The 17,757-nt window shown below is 41.6% G+C and overlaps 1 protein-coding gene across 1 annotated transcript in view; it reads right to left on the bottom strand.

Annotated features, from left to right (window-relative positions):
- The window catches only part of ADAM12 (ADAM metallopeptidase domain 12), a 187,251-nt gene that overhangs the window by 155,121 nt on the left and 14,373 nt on the right, over window positions 1-17,757 (bottom strand). The window contains exon 2 of the mRNA XM_062635218.1: window positions 14,116-14,249. Coding sequence (XP_062491202.1) covers window positions 14,116-14,249 — 134 coding nt within the window. The remainder of the gene's footprint in view (window positions 1-14,115; window positions 14,250-17,757) is intronic.

Genomic DNA, 17,757 nt, shown 5'->3' with positions numbered 1-17,757 from the left:
TTCCATACATCAAAGCTGTGATGGTGACATTGCAAGAACCAAGAAAACAGCTCCCTAAAATTGAAGAAGCAAATTTGCACACTCCGAGAGATGCAGAGGAAATGATTTTGTGGGATAGGTAAAGACAGCACCAAATTGCATTATGACTTTATTTTACGCTGAATCAATTTCTCACCAGCTCACGGTAGACTGTCAGCTTCCAGACTGCACACCTAAAGAACAGATCATAGAAGTAATTTCTTTACTGTTCTTGAGGAGCTTTTAAAGCTCCAACCACTATGACAAGAAAATGTATGCATATGATATGAAAATATAGCACATAAGAATGTAAAATGGCACAGGGGCTGCAGAAAAAAAAAGTATTACCAAAGCATTTGGCTTGATTGTGATGGCTTAAGTGATATACCTTGGTGAGGCACAGCTTTGTGTTTGAACAGGGATATATTGATTCATCTTTCCCTGAGAAAGATGAAGACTTCGCATGAAAAACAAGCCAGCATTGCCTTTGGAGCCTTCAAGCAGACACTGGACTCTTCATCTACGTTGTGTAGTAACAAAGGCTGTTAAGAACTGGTTGATATTTCTGTGCAAAACAAGCACCCCAAACTATTAATATTATAGGAAATATTGTTCAGCTCTAACACACAATAATGGGGGAGCCCCACAAGACACTTATTTCATATATATCAGTCAAAATGCCTGTAGCAGCTGAATCTATTGCAATTTTTAAGTTCTTTAATGATGACACAGAAATTATCCACACTTTCAGTGTCTGAGCAATGGTTTTATTGCTTACACAATACGCTTCTGTTTTTTTCCAGTGCCTTGTCCTAAAATTAGAACAGCTTTATCTATGTATATCTCTACCTAGTATATATGAAGTTTATGACATTGGCAAGTATGTTACAAGGACATGCTGATAATCTCTCTGCTTCTAAATGTAATTCCTTCCTAACACCACGTCGGAAGTACTGATAGGAATTTCACTCAGTGGTATGTATCTTCCCTCTCAGCTACTGGATCTGATGGTTTGACTTTGATGCACAATTTTGTTATAACCTTATTCAGCCATTTTTTTTTCCATACATATGGTTGCAAAACATTTTCAAACCAGGATTTAAGAGCTGAATCCTGAGACAAAGTTGGAAACCGAGTAGCTGTATGCATGTATAAATACAGAATGAATGAGTGAATGAATGAATTAATAGCACTATAGATATTAATATACCTCCTATATCGATATAGGTACAGATATACCTACTGGGAAATTCAGCAATGAAGTGGGGAGTTGTCAGGAACTCTTAAAGAAATGGCTCAAATCCAGCTGTCATTCTCTCCATCTCAAACTCAGAGATTTGGAGAAATTGCTAAATACTAATTCTGTGAAGGCTGCAATTAGAGCTGATTTCAATTCCACACATAGAGATTTCTTTTTGCATTAGTTAATAAAAGATGTAAGGAAGCGTGTTAAAACTAAGCAATTCAATTTTAAAACAAATTCGAGGTTCAATGATTACTTTGCGTATTTGAGAGCGGAAAAATGTAAGAGATGAAAGAAAACCACACAATAAACTAAAATATTATTTCTCAAAATGTGGCTTAAAATGAAGTGTTCTCATGCCAGCATTAATCTCCCTCACAGAAAGGTGATCACGCTAAACTTGGGCTGATTAATATGGCTCGTCATACGCTATAAAAATCTCAATTAATGTTCTTCATAGCACTTATAAGCTGCTCTTAAGTTGCCTCCAAGACTGGAACAGTGGCAACCCTTGTCCACAGCATTGCAAACACTCCTCCTCCTTAATTCTTTGAGATCAAGAATCCTGGATATCCTTGTTCCCTTGTTCTCACAACACATGCGTGACTTATCCTCAAGCACACAACATCCCTCTTCCCGCACCCAGAGCACCAAATCCTTCCTCCCTAAAAGCTGCACAGCAAGAGCACAAATACAAATAACACTTCTCCTCTGAAAAGGCCATCACCAAAATCAAATTGATGCCCCATGGCTTGGATTAAACTTTATTCCCATTTTATAGATGGAAAAGGGTAAGGCAATAAAAGGGGAGATGTTTGACTACACAAAGCAAACAATTTAGGTTTCCATCTTAAAAAGAAAACCCCAAACCCAACTGTTTCTATCAATATATTATATTTGCCCTCTGAAACTTGTAGTGTTCCCAGGCTCTTGTTGCTTGGTCTCTGTAGAACAGTGGTTTCCTTTCCTCTCTCCCTCCTATGGGGATCCTGGGAAACAACCACTTTGGTCTGGAGGGTTCCCACAGATCACAGTTTAAATCAGTCCTGCCCTATTCCCTTTCTTCCTTTGTAATCCACATACCATGGCAGTAAGCAATTCTGCACGAAACTTGCAATGAAAAAAGAAGGTCAAGGTTTTGAAATCTCTTTTTTTGTTGCAATTGATGCCTTTTACAACCAGAAATGCTAAAATAATAAATAGAAACTCAATAAAGTATGAAATATAGCACTTTATGTTGAATTATGGGTGTTTACATTGATTTAAGCTCCTCTCTCCAGGGTGCACTTTTGGGGTTTGGTTTTGTTTTTTACAAATGCCACTCATTCACAGTAATTTACATGCCTCAACGTTTCTCAATGGCTGCTTCGATAACAAACTCAGCGTCTCTTGGCATTAAAAGGTTAAAATCCACTTTGCCCTCTGACTATAACAGAAATACCTTTGCAAGCTAATGATTGTAACAGGCTGGTCTGTTCCCGAGTAAACATTCTAGGGATTTCCTGAGGTGTTGTTTTGTTTTCTCTTTCTTTTTCTCCCCCCCCCCCCCATCTTTTTAATCGAGGGCAAAGAATTCAGAGGGCACAGCCAGCTTAGATGTTATTTCTGTCAAAAAATGTGTATATGCTGTCTCTCTATATGTTTTTCAACTGAAAAAATGCATTTACACAGCTTCTGGATATTCATTTTATAGGGGAAAAAAAAGAAATCTTTAAAGCTTATCCAACTCATCTCCTTCTGCCAGCTCTCCTTGCCAACTGTTTCTTAGTAATGCCAGTAAATGCCAAAAGAAGTCTGGTTTGAACAAGGTTTCTGTCTGTTGAAACCAAGAGAAAGGCAGTTGCTGTTGGAGATACTCGATTTAGGGATCCCGCTTTGTCTTGTGCTGCTGAAAAACCCACCCTGACATGTCAGCGTGGGCAGGAGGGAGCGTGCACTGTTAAAACAGTAATAGGGTAGAAGTTGCTCTGAGGACAAAGTTACACAGTTCCTCTTATTGGCTTTTTCCACTACAGATTCATTTCCAGAAACTCTCCTCTCTGAAAAAGGCAGATTCAGGATCTGCCAAGGAAACGGTCCTTTTTGGGGCAAGGATACCATGGCTGTTTAGATTAACACATCGAAGAGCTTTTGTCTCATCGCCCCTTGCCAGGAGTTGAAGCAGACCCTCCTTCAGGAGCGTTTCAGTACGAGATGTACTTAATGTGAAAACATCTAGGGGAAGATGATGGAATGGGTGCAGCTAAAGTAAATTATGTCCTCTGAGAGACACCCGGGTAGGATTTCATCCAAGATTGCTGCCCGAAGGAGCCTGCCATCGCCAACACTCACACAAATGAAGTGTGCCGGAAAACAGCATCCACCAGCGTGCAAAACCTAGGCATCTCTATGAAGAGCTGATCTTCCCCTAGCTAGGCAGCAGCTTGGAGTGAAAACGTTCACTCCTGTGCCCATTTCAGTGGCCTCAGGTAGCAAATCCTGTTCTGAACAGCAAAATTATCCATAGGCTTCACTTTAAACTCACCACGTAAAATGCTGCTACACCAGGAGGCAAATCACTCCAGACAGTGACAACTGCCTGGGAAGGCTCTGGCAGGCTCATCCCCAAAAGACTGATTTTGTGCTGGAGTGTTTAAAAAGCTCCTCAAAGGATGTGGTCAATGGAAAGGGAAGGAGAAAACAAGGAGATGAACCCTGCCAAGAAACCACCCAGTAGCTCCTGGTGGAGGGAGATGGCCAGAAGAGGAAGGGGGAAGAAGTTCATTCAGCAGAAGCACAATAAAGTTGATCCTAAGACAGGAGACACAGTAAGGGCAAAGGAATGAGGGCAGGACCTAGGAGAACTTCATTTCCTGACAGTGATTCAAACTTCAGAGGAAACAACATATTAGCATCCTAGAACTTGGAGCAGAGGATGAAAAGTCAATGACAAGTCAGAGCTGTGGCAATCCCCAGCACAAACACAGGCTGCACTGAGACGAGATGGGGCAGCCCTGAGGAGAGGACTTGGGTTGTTGGTTGAAGAGAATCTCCCCATGACCCAGCTTCAGTTGTGTGCTTGAGCCCAGAACCCACCTATGTTGTGGGCTGCACCCCCAGAGCGTGAGCAGCAGCTCAGGGAGGGGATCCTGCCCCTCTGCTGTGCTCTGGGGAGATCCCCCCTGCAGCCCTGATCCAGCTCTGGGGCAGCAGCACAAGAGGGACCTGGAGCTGTTGGAGCGAGTGCAGAGGAGGCCATGGAGATGCTGCGAGGGCTGGAGCAGCTCTGCTCTGGAGCCAGGCTGAGAGAGCTGGGCTGGGGCAGCCTGGAGAAGAGAAGGCTCCTGAAGGGGAGACCTGAGAGCAGCTCCAGTGCCTGAAGGGGCTGCAGGAAAGCTGGAGAGGGGCTTGGGACAAGGGCCTGTAGGGACAGGCCAAGGGGAATGGCTTTAACCTGCCAGAGGGGAGACTGAGCTGAGCTCTTAGGCAGAAGCTCTTCCCTGTGAGGGTGCTGAGGCGCTGGCACAGAGTGCCCAGAGAAGCTGTGGCTGCCCCATCCCTGGCAGTGTTCAAGGCCAGGTTGGACACAGGGGCTTGGAGCAAGCTGCTCTAGTGGAAGGTGTCCCTGCCCGTGGCAGGGGTTGGGACTGGATGAGCTTTAAGGTCCCTTCCAATACAAACAGATTTATCATTACATTGACCAGAAATATCACATGCACATCCTTGCAGGGCAGGGATGAGATCAAGCCCAGTAAAACACCTGCACTCTGGCAGCACCCCACCATGCAGATGCATGATACAAATGAAAGTGCATCACACAAATTACTGCCAAATGCATTTTGCCTCCTGTCTCACTAAGCTTCATCCCTCCACCGTGTCTACAATGTCATAAATTGCAATAGTTTTGTTAAATTAAGCTTCAGGGGCTCAATTCTACTTGAAAACTGTGCCCTTGAGGAAAGGCAGTGCACAAAAGGAAGAGACAATCTCCTCACAATAGAAGCTGAACACAAACTTTCTGCTAGGATATCAAAATGATACAGATCATCTTTACGTCATCTACACAAGCTTTTCAAACCAAGTGGCAGGTCTTTTGGCAGTCCTTGTATATCTAGAAAAATAGCAACGCTCAAATCCTTTTACTGTCAAGATATTACCACTGCATTTTAAAAGGGCTTATGATCGATCCTAATTATTTTTTCTTATCAAGCTTTGTGCTGCATATATAACCTCTATGATTTCTCATTGCCATTCTGAGAAATGAGAAATATTCCTTGAGAAGATGTAAATCAACTGGGGTTTGAGTAAATCATATCGAAATAGAATTACAATTCAACAACAAAGGCATCAGGCTCATTAACAATAGCACTCAGTGGATCAACCAGCTACATTTAACTCTTCAGCCCTAAAACACACCTTGCAACTGAGGTATATTTGAGGTATAAAACATAAAATTGCAACTGAATGCAATTCAATTTACTTTGGCTTCTTGAGATAAGGGTCTGCATCACAGCATATGTCAGCAGCTCTTAGTTTCCATGCTTTTCCCCTGCTCAGAGAACTTTAGCCCAGGGAAAGGCCCCAACTTCTTTAGGTGCTACTTGCAAGCCCTCAAACAACCCCTTGCAGGAGCTGAACACTCCATGCTCCAAGAGCACACAGTGGTAGAGAGCCCGCAGTAGGAACCGCGTTGGGTTCAGTTTGTCTCAGGGCAATCACAGTGAGAAAAAAGTAAGCATAAGAACAAGGGAGATTCTCCTTTTGCCTGTAAAAAAAATGATCACATGTTCCTAGCTGGAAAGCAAAGTATTATTTGAATCCAACACTGAAATTCATACCTTACGCTCGCAAGATCTGTTGCAAGAGACATGAAATAGCCAAGTATAAGCTAAATTAATTCAATATGAAAATGCCTCGGTACAAGCACTTTACAAACCCAGTACACTGCTGCATAATTGCAAGAACTTAGTTTTAGATTCTAACACCACGTTAAAGCGTTGATTGCATTAACTGCATCATTAAGATCAGAATGTATTTTTCCATTTTATTATGGAAAGGATGATCTGTTTGTTTGGGTTTTTTTTTCAACTAAATACCAGTCTGAAAGCTCGTGTTAAAGAACATCGCCTTACAGAGGAACGGGTTCCTCCAGCTCAAATCTGAGACACTACCTCATAGCTGGTGGGTCACAGGCAGCAAATGCAACAAAGCCCTTCTGCAGAGTCCCATCACATACAACTGCTGGCAGAGGGAGGCCGGGTGGTACAGGGAGACAGAGCTCACCCAGGACTATTATATCACTGGCAATCTTTACTGGCCAAGTATGACAGAATTCCTTCCAACAGCTCAGCGTGATACAAGCTCTTGAAAGGGACTTTCACCCTATTGAGGGCTCCAAGATGCTAAGGGGAAGGGAAGGGGGGTGTGTGTGTCTGGTGGATGGTTAATATAAAACTCTACATTTTCTGTTTATTGGAATAGCAATCTCCCTCAATAATATCTGTTATTTATACTGTGCATAAACTATAGCACAAAACCTTACAAACTTAACACACTGGATCACTTAAGCTAAAAATGAAATGGACCATTTTCTGGGATGAATCCCAATTGCTTAACACTTCCCAGTATGCCCAAGTGTTTCAGGCAGGAAATGAATACTAGTATATCTAGTTGAAACTAGGGCACTGATTCAGTGCAGACAGAGAAAAGAATTTCCCCTACTCAATCACCAATACAAAGTTTTTATTGGTGGTCCAAGCTCCAGGAATTTCTCAAGCCCGTAGCTGTGTTGTGAGATCCAGCAAGTCCCTAGAAGCAGGATATCCCTACTGACATTTCTAAACCATTCAATAAGTGCAATTATCAGCTTGATCAATTGGCTAAACACGGGTACAGGGCTGGATGGGAAGGAGGGAATATGCTTTGCTCTACAAAGACCTTCCTCTTGCAAAAGACAAGGTGAGAGAGATGGATTTAAGCCGCTTTTGTGCACCCAGTGAAGCAATCCAGCCCTAGTAGCATAGTTACAGACATCCAACTGGGTACCAGAGGAAGTGACACACTCCCTTTTCCTAAGAGCTTCCATGCAAAATTATGCTATTTCTGAGTTAAACAATTGTGGAAGAGGTACTAAATAGCAGAGGATATTTGAACTGATCAGCCTTCACCATGGCCCCACAAGGCAGGAGTATAGGTATAAGAAAAAGCACAAGAACTAACAGATTGCTCACTAGGCTATGAAACTAATGACTACCAGGTCACTAACGAAAGGCTCAAGGAGCATAGCCCAGATAATTCCATCAAGGATTAGTGCAGTTTCTCACACCCTGAGGCTGTCAGTGCCACGATGCATTCCCAGCTGATGATACAGCCTCAGCAGCATGCAGAGCTCTGCCTCTTCCACTTGATACTCATGAGTCATAAAAATATAGAGAGGCCTATAAATTCTGTTTATGCTCCTCTCTCTCTTAAGATATGTAAAACAGCTATGTAAAAGAGCTATGAAAGCTGTCCTCTCAGCCTTCAAAGACTTGTTTAAGCAGCACTGTATGATTCCCCTTAATACAACTGTCTGGAAGTCTAAACTTTGGTAATTATTTCAAATGAAAAAGAACAGCAGGAGGCTCTGTTGAAGGGAATATAAACAATTATCACTTGCACGAAGGCTATGCCAGTTATGAAATAAACTTGAATGGGTTTGCTCTTGAAAACACGGAGCACTACATCAATTATCTGACATAGCAGTCCTCTCAGCTGTGCTCCACGCATCAAACCTGGTATCAGAGTTACACAAGAGCACCAAGAGAAACAGAAAGGAGGGGGAAATGTGAAGCAACAATGAGGTCTTGTTGAAGTGGGGTCTTTCTAATGGGTACACCAATAACTATAATACTGAAGCTGGCGTGCACACCATAACTCCTGATGATAAACTGAGCCATGATAGACTGTGCCTGTTCTGGCAGTTTGCAAGAGAAATGCAGCAGTGCAAGAGCATAAAGGTGAAATCAGATGGGTAACGCTCATCCCTGCCTGGCAGCTTTGAATATGTTCTTGATTCTCTAGCATTAGTCCTGTGACCTTTTAACAAATTTAAAGTTATTTCTTGCTCCCTCCAGTGATTCTTTGTTTCAGTGGCCAAAAACCCCTATCTCGGGAGGTGTTGAATTAGGACCTTACAACGAGGGAATGAAAAAAAATATGCAAAAAGGGGAAAAAGAATCAGTGTAATATCTGGATTTGATAAATCCAGAAAACCTTAAAGATAACCAACAGCTGTCAGAGCACACGATACTCTTACAGACAGTGGTGAATTTCACATTGAGATTCAAGTAATCATTGTCCAGAATGACATCCAGATGATCAAGAGTCTGATGTTTGTTTATGAACATCACCCATAACTTCTTTGCAAGCTCAATGAGATGCAGTGCATGCTAAGAAGTAAAAAAATGGTAATCTTCTGCCACTTACATGCAGAATCTTTTGAGCTGTGACAAGCATACGTTTAAAAAACAGAAGAAATATGGTCTAAGGATATATTTATAGCTGGCCTTCATCTTTATCTTTGCATTTCATTGCTAGAGTTTGTATTCAAAGTATAGCATCACACCAAGAAAGAAAAAAAAAGAGTATTGCTACAAGAAAGGAAAATCTGTCTCATCTTTCTTTACTCCTCTTTTGAAAACACTTCTTTAAGATTTCAGTTTGCAAACCTGATTTATACCAGCCTTACCAAAGGAAGGAACATAACTAACACTACCTCAGAATCTGGCCTTGGAAGCTTAAATTAGGTGAAGCAGTTTTAACGTTCTCTGAATCCATTGCCTCCTCCTCCAAGGAAAAACCGATTCCTGATTTATTTGGATTTAAAAGACATTGGTGCTGCAGCCGTAGCTGTTCTTCATCAAGGAACCCTCTGCAGGTCCTCCCATCCTCTCTGCCCACCATGAGCATCTTTATTTTCCTCTGCTTGTCTCTAACCGCAACGGCAAGAGATCCACACTCTGGTGTGTGGAAAGCCATCCATCATTCACCGCTGAACAACAGGTCCAACTCTGAATGCTGGGGAGAGATTGCTTTCCAATATACTTTTTATATACAGAGGCAGTGGCAATGCTTTCAAAAAGCCAAGTGAGATTCACTGTGATTCCAGCACATTAAGAGTCTAATCCTTAATAGATTTATATCCCTTAATAGATTTCTGATTCTATCTTAATAAATATTCTATGATTCTAATCCATTGACAGGTGTACTGCGTGCATCTACTTTCTCATAGTTAATTATTTTTAAGAAGTTATACAGCAAAATTTGCTCTTTCTTCTAAACATCACCCAAATGTAATGCTAAAAAAACAAAGTGTTCACATCATTTGAAAGCAACCTGGACTGGCAACTTGCAAACACAAAGCAACCTAAAGTATTTCAGGGCTTTCCTCCTCCTCATGCAGTGCTCCAGAAACCACAGAATCACAGAATGGTTTGGGAAGGGACCTTAAAGCTCATCCAGTTCCACCCCTGCCACAGGCAGGGACCCCTTCCACTAGAGCAGCTTGCTCCAAGCCCCTGTGTCCAACCTGGCCTTGAACACTGCCAGGGATGGGGCAGCCACAGCTTCTCTGGGCAACCATCTCAATGCCTCACCAACTTCTTAGAGAAGAAACCACACTCAGCTCCATGTGTTGGCTGGTTTCAGGTCCTTCAATACCTGCCCATGTTCAGCTACATTAAAATTTGTTGTTACATATGGCAATCATAGCCTGATGGAGCATACGCCTATGTATGGAGCAGTTTAATATTGCACTCAAATGGATACAGAGATCAGAATTACAAAAGTATGTGCATAAGCGTCAAAAGAAGTAAAGCATCACCCACTAAGGAGAAGTTGCACCTAACTTGCTCGTGTGCTTTTAGAAACCACAGAAGATTAAATCTTTCAAAGCACTTGATCAGCTTCATGATTATATCTGAGTCCTTCCAGGGGCCAGCAATGGCATTTATAGACCTTGCACAGCCAAGAGTAGAGAAAAGCCCCATACCTCGGTGACAGATGCCACAACCTGAGGACTCTGATGTTTACTCGCATAACTGATCATATCATATATGCACAAAATGTTTTCAATTTCCCAGAAACTTAATGCATTTTAAGGTCTGGGCTAAACCCTGGATCCAAAGCCAACTTCATTAATGGAGTGTGTCACTCTGGGAGAATGAATGTCAGCTCAAGGCAATGCCACACTGGGATCCCTCCCAGCATTACAGCTATTATATGTCTGCCCTGGATGGTCTCTGGCAGGCAGTGTTTCCCCACAGTTATGACCTTTTAAACATAGAAAGGGAGCCAAGAAACCCTTAATGCCCATGTGAAATGCTTCCTGCCTGGGGCTTGTCTCTCCAAGAGAAGACACGTGCTTCAGGCTCTGGTCTAACACAACCAATGTTACCTGAGAGCTCCTGTGATGCAGGATCTGGCACATATTAACCAGTGTGCGTCCCGAACAGGGTGTGAGGATAAAAGCTGAAGCCAAACAGATGGTCTTCGAAAAATCTTCCCTAAAGTGTTCTGTGTACTCAAACTTCACTTACCCAACTCTCATCAAACTTGGCTTGATTTGCACATCTCCAGCCAAGTCTGAAGAAAAATATTCAACTGGAAACATGCAGGGAAAAGAGCAATTTTCTTGCACTTGAATAATGTAAAAACGAAACAATTTTCTTCAAACCTTAGAAAAATTTAAGCAAAACAGAACCCAACCCTCTTGGGTTGAAACCAAGCACTAGGAAAAAAACATCAAACCGGAATGCAAAATGATGCACAAATGAGGATGAAGTGGAAGGAGAGCTCGAGCTGCAATGTATAACGACCTATCAACACATCTGTAATGCACACAGCATTTCAGTGAAGACGGAAATCACATCTGCACCGAGTATGGGCATCTATTGTTTGAAAGCAGAGAGCAATGTTGTGCACTTCACGATCCTGATTTCACCATCACCCACCCACAAATACAGTTACTCATCAGTAGCCCTGACTAGCAACAACTGGATCCTCAAAATAGTAACCACTAATTTTAGCAGTGTGCTCAGGATTAGCAACTGAATATCATATCCAGTTAATACAAGAATGTAACTGGGCACTATTAAAATGAATCTGAAAATGATCTAAACCTTTTGAATTCAACAAAACTAACTAGATGAACAGCATCGTACAGTTGTAAAAACACGGACTTCATAGTAACTCAAAGTAATTCATACATGGTAACTTCTCTTTATTTTATTTTTAAAAGTGCATCACTCTCTGAAGTGTTTGCATGTAAGAATATGCCCCTTTTTAAACAAGAAAGAAGCAAAAGCATTTCTGTAACCACACTACCACAATGAAATCCCAGCCTTGGTCTACTTACAGCTTTGACTTCGGGTGGGGCGAAAATTGACCTGCCCAGTAAAAGAGAGGTTCTCTCTAGATGCAAACCACTGCATTTATACTTAGGGAAGCCCAAATTCTTTAAATATAATTTAATTACATGTCTGATTTTAAAATTGGATTTTTCCTACCATTAATTTGAACTGTCATTCTTAGGAAGTACCTAAATCATTAGATGTCCTTGAAAGAGTACACCCTGACTGTATTAAAGTTAAACCAAGTTATAGTCAAGTAACATTCATGTTATTTTCTTCTCAACAAATGTGATTTTCTTGCTGCCAGTGAACAGGTCTGTGTGTGTAAATAGACAGGAGAATAGGTTCAGCTTTCTCGTTCATGCTCTTCACAGTGTACTGCATAGATGGCCCTCAAAGAGGAAGTCATTAGCTTAATAATAATTCCTCACAGACTCCAAATGAGATATTCCAATAGATATTGCAGTGGCTCCTAGGGTAAATAAAAGGAGAGTTTTATCTTCAAGATGGGAAAGCGAGAATATGAGGCACTAAATGATGAGTGGGGGTTCTGAGACTAATTGTTAAGCAGGAATATTTACAAGCAAAGGACTGGAGAATGGGTTTATCATTGCAAGGCAATTATCTAAACACAAATAACTTTAATACTTTGGCATTTTTATAGCACCACATTATTTATTTTACTATACAATCTATTGAAATACCATTCCCCTGGTTACAAGTACACAGCACTGCATACTTTTTTTTTTACTTCATATAAAATTGAAATAAAAAGGAACACTTTGAAATGAGTGGAAGAACAATAGGTCCTATTTAACCATCAACTACAACAGTATTTAACTTTTGTGCTTTTGATCAATATTTGTGTGACAAGCTATTCATTACTCCTCTACCGCTTTAATGCTGTTGTTCTTCTTACAGCCCGATCTGCACTTTTGTGTGTTTAATTTATAACAGTTTCCATGGAAAAGAAGCATTCAAAGAAAAAAAAAGTGCTGAGACAGCACCTTCTACCAAACCACAAATCTTTTCTAATGTTCATCTTAAGCTGAAAGTAATTCTGGGAAACAAATTAATGATATAAATCACATTATCATTACTCACATAAAGATACTCTGTTGTAACTCTTTCAGAAAGCTACAGTGAGTAGTAGCTAAAAGACCTCTATATGGAGAATGCCTGTTTCTAATTAAATTCTCTAAAAATAGGGTTGCACATACATCTAGGACCAAGCCATCTGTGTTATCTCTCTAGGATAAGCCATTCTACACCCACAGTGATATCCCTTTCGTCACTGCAGATATTCAGAACGAGGAAGGGAAACAAGGAAAAGGAAGCAAAGTTTTAATGCAGAGAAGGTTCTTTAAAAGTTAGATCCCTTGTTTTGGAATCTCTTTTCACACCTACTTCTGTCAATCAGCAGAGAGATCCAAAACCACATCCCGCAAGCAGCGGCAACAGTCAAGTATGATTTCTCCATGAAACACTTTCCCAGTGTAGTAAAGAAAGCTGTTTCTAATGGGCTGCATTGCTTGTGTTTGATGGTTTTGATCCCCCCCTCTTCTTTTTGACCTATTTGAAAATGTATCTTTATTCTCCTCATTCTGACAATTAACAGAACAATATAAAAAAGCTGGAATGAAATGGGACCTGTGTCAGAAAGGTTGGATAAGAGATTCCCATGACATCTTTGGTGATACTAAACAACAAAAACCTGTCTTCATACTTCAAGCAGGAGACCAAGGAGACAGAAAACAGCCTTTCTCTCTTAAAAACAGCTACCCACATTATCTGCCAATGACTGAGGGGAAAAAAGGAGGAATGCTTATCAGGGCCTGTCAAGAGGAGGAAACAATCTCTGTTTAGTCAGAGGCAGTGACAGATTATCCCCTTGTTAAGCAGAGAGAAAGCAGAGCCTGAAGGGAGGCAGGGGGGTGGAACAAGATGATCTTTAAGGTCTTTTCCAACCCAAGCCATTCCGTGATTCCTTGATTTCAAGGGAGACTTACTCCTGATCCCCCCTGCAATACCCAGGACGGCATTTGGGGGCCATTTCCCATGAAGGGCTCCAGGTAATGCCTCAGGCTGCAGCCAACAAAGCAACATTATTTACACTTTTCCTTAGGTTTCTTGCTGTCAGACTGCATTTAGTGAAACAAATGCATTTGTTATATTTGCCCATCCCTCAGTTTTGGGGCTATTTTGCTGTTGTATGATACAATCACAAGCAATGTGTGTTAACCTCATTAGACGAATTGTTTCATTTCAAGCTTCCATTTCTGCCATCGGGAATAGGAATGCCACTTTACAGTAAAAGGTATTAATTTCAACCAATTTCTTCAATTAAGTAAGTATCAGTTTTAGACAACAGACTTCACAAAAAACACTCTTATAACCAGTATGATGAAGGGTGTTTAGTTCCCCCTAAAGCCTTCCAATTGTTATATACCTTAGAAGAAAATAACAGGCAAAATGAAGACTAACCTTTGAATAAATGCCATTTACTGGTCTCCACTGCTCTCCATTCAAAAGGAAGGGAATTGTTATCTCGTAATCTTTTGACTGGTCCTTTGGCATCTGCTGTCTTGAGGATTCCAATTTGCTGTCCACATTCTCACCTAAGGACAGGGAGAAGCACTTCATGTTAGTCAGGAACAGCATCTGACAACATGAACCTCGTCATTTAAGGGACCTGGCAGCATATTGCGAAAGGAAATACTTCAGGAAAAGAACTGAGCATTAAAACATTGTGGGGTCATATTCTCAGAGTCCAAACCTACACGTTTCCAAGAGAGCTGGGATTCTGGGAGAAAAGTGTTGAGGTTCATTAGATGTGCACTTCCGTAGCAGCAGAAGACAGAGACTGCACGTAAAGAGTAGAGATACCAGGATGCAAAGACAAGTAATTGGGGTGCAAGACTTAACTAAAAACGTTTGAAGAGGTATAGGCACTGCTATTTAAAGTGTTACATTAAAAATCACACTAGAGTTTGGATTTATGTTCTCCACTGAAGGCGACAGCAGGAGGGAACGCAGAGGGTGTCTTGTCTTTTCGGTGTCATCATTAAGAGGTAAGCAAGCTACAGGGATTTAAGAGGTAAGATTTTATCAGGACTATGTTTCCCTAATTAAGGGAAGAAATTAGCCTTGATCATTCCACTCCCCAATCCCTCTTCGCCTCATCCCTCTTCCAAGATACAGTCACACTGGATCAGATTCAAAGCTGAAGTGGTGGTAGGAAGAGGGATGGTGCTCTTGTGAGTGTCACTAGAGCTTTAATCACCCTGGGATGAGCAAACATTGCAGTTGCTTGACACGGGCTCCCTAAGGACAGACAGAGACCTGAGATTTCCCTCATGTCCTTCCCATTCCTGTGAAGGGGTCTGCTGGTCCTCACACTTCACAAGCTGGAGTTACAGCATGGATGCAACAACCCACTCCTGAAAGGCTCTGGGTTTATGACACACAGCAGATTTACCATGTGTAGTCTTTGGTATTTTATGAAACCCCAAACACTTCTTAATGCACCATCTTACTTTGCTAAACACAGAAGTATAGGGCTGTACTCCGTTTTAACGAGTCTGAACTGTATACAACAGAAGACTGAATATTTACTTAGCAGCCTCAGCATGGACATGTAAGGAGGTCACAAAGTACTGACAGCCCCATAACATCACGGATGCACTTTGTCATTTAGGGGGGGGAAAGAAGTCTGGAGAAGAATATAAACTCTCACTGAATTAATGCTCTACCCCTACACAGTCAGACGACTTCAATTCATACCACAGTGTCAAAAAGCCATTTGCATGCAACATTTATCAAGTGTTTTTCCTCTCACTAAACACAGGAATGGTACTGTGCCCGTCAAAGCAAAGTCCTAAAAACAGTGTCATGGGACAAGAGCTGGAAATGGGATTGAGAATAAATCTTAAAGAGAAGACAAAGATGGCTTTCAGGCGCTGTGAGACAGTTAAAACACCAGTGGGGTTTGACACATGCTTGACCTACCTCCACACCAAGCATTCTGGACCCCCTGAGGATGAGATCTGAGTCTTTGCAGGTGCTCTAAAGATGTGTCCATCTTCCATTAAGATGGAGAAAAGCCAGTGTTACCTTTCTTCCTCCTTCCTCCCATTGCGTTTGGGCTAGGAGGTGAAGAGGGAAGATGGTGGGGTGGTGTTTTAGCAGCTGAACCATGGCTCAGGGCTGAACTAGGTATTGGAGTGAAAGGATTGCTGTGGAGTCAACCTGCCCACACAGCTCAGTGCTCAGTACTTGCCATCCCACCAACCTCACCTACCCTCTGGTACCTAACACGCTCTGAGGATCCAGAGCTATGTTTTGAGCAGAATGATCCCAATTTAGTCATTGTTACAATTAAAACCATCTATGCAGTCACTATGATTAAGCCAACGAGAGAAAAACAAGTCCAGTATTTTCCAGCATGCTTGTAAAAATATGACACTTTCCCTAAAACACCAAAAAAGGGCCCAGATAAAATGATAAAGTATACTGGAAAGAGGAAAGTTTCTTGTTATATGGGTTTTCCTGTAGAGAACCTAACCCTCAGCACAGCCCAAGCCCAAGCGACAGGGATCTGGCAGGACACAGTGTCAGCCCTTGGAAGAGATGGTCAAACGATACACACAATTGGGTTTGCCCCAGTGGAGGACTACGAGATACAATCTCATCTGTCTACAAGGGTCTAGACAGAACCTCTTTATTCTGATTACCAGGCATGAAGCTGCCTGCACAGAACAGAAACTTATGAAGCATATCTCAGAGAAATGAGAAAAGTTTGGCTCTAGCCCTGATCTTGGCTCACTAAAGCAGTCTGAGCTCTATGAATTAAATTACCCAGACCCTTCTATTACTCTGTAGGATTCGCATTCTGAAAGTTTGTGAGATCTAACCCAGTGAGCATCCTTTTCTTCCCACAAATGTACTGTCTACATCACTTCCACACAGCCTCACCATGGAACTGCAGCTAGATAGGAAGAAGCATCAAAGTCTTCATGGTATTCCTACGTGTGCAAGTTGCCTTTCTTATTAATTCTGCAAAGCATTAATATCACAACATTTCCCAAAACACAGGAAAAAGGAGAAGGGAAGGGATCAGCATTCACGAGCATTATTCACTATGAGGGTGGTGAGGCCCTAACAGAGTTTATAGAAGAGCTGTGGCTGCCCCATCCCTGGCAGTGTTCAAGGCCAGGTTGGACACAGGGGTTTGGAGCAAGCTGCTCTAGTGGAAGGTGGAACTGGATGAGCTTTAAGGTCCCTTCCAACCCAAACCATCCCAGGATTCTACGTGTTACTCCCTCATTACATGGCATGGTCAAGAAAGTGCAACTGCTATAAAAATATCATGGGAAAAGAGAATAATATCTACACAGAATGCGGTTCAATTTCACCCCTCTTATTCCATCAGGACAAAGTAATGCCTGTGGTGCATAACAAAGTATGGTTACAATGAGCAAATTTAATCTTACACACATGCTTATTTATCTGCACACTGAAAATGCATATTGTGCAGCAGTGTTGATAGTCTGGAGACAGACATCAAGACAGGTTTATAGGCAGCAGTTATATCTTTATTGGAAAAGATAATTTATTGGGGTGGAAACAAACCAGACAAGCTTTAGGGCTTGCAAAGGCTTCTGAAGCCATAGCATTTATAAAACACAAGATCAATTTCTGTCTTGTTGCTTTCCTTCAGCCAAATATTCTGCTGCTTATCTGAGTGTTTTTATTTAAATGATTGGGTGTGATTGATAGAAATCACAGCTTTCTGCAGAGGGCAGAGAAAGCTCTGCAGCCCAGTCACAGGGCCTCATGCTGATAAGCACTGGGGCATATGCTTAACGTTATGCACTTGCTTGTCCTCAGTGTGATACATGCACATTACAGTTACTTTTGTAAACCAAATAACAGTGGTTTTCTGATTTAAGGTTATATTTACATCGTAGGCATATTTCTGAAAGACTTCAAAATGAAGAAAACACTATCACTGATAGATAAACTCTAGATCAATCTTTAAATTTAAAAGTAAGAGGAAAATAAAGTGGTGAATCCTTTAAATAGGATTCTGCAGCCTGATTGCAAAGCTTCCAAGAACACATCGCA

This window comes from Pezoporus occidentalis, unplaced genomic scaffold, assembly GCF_034315485.1.
Source record: "Pezoporus occidentalis ecotype Australia unplaced genomic scaffold, CSIRO_AGI_Poc_V1 ctg45, whole genome shotgun sequence".
NCBI classification, from domain to species: domain Eukaryota; kingdom Metazoa; phylum Chordata; class Aves; order Psittaciformes; family Psittacidae; genus Pezoporus; species Pezoporus occidentalis.
This window is presented reverse-complemented; position numbering and strand designations above follow the sequence as displayed.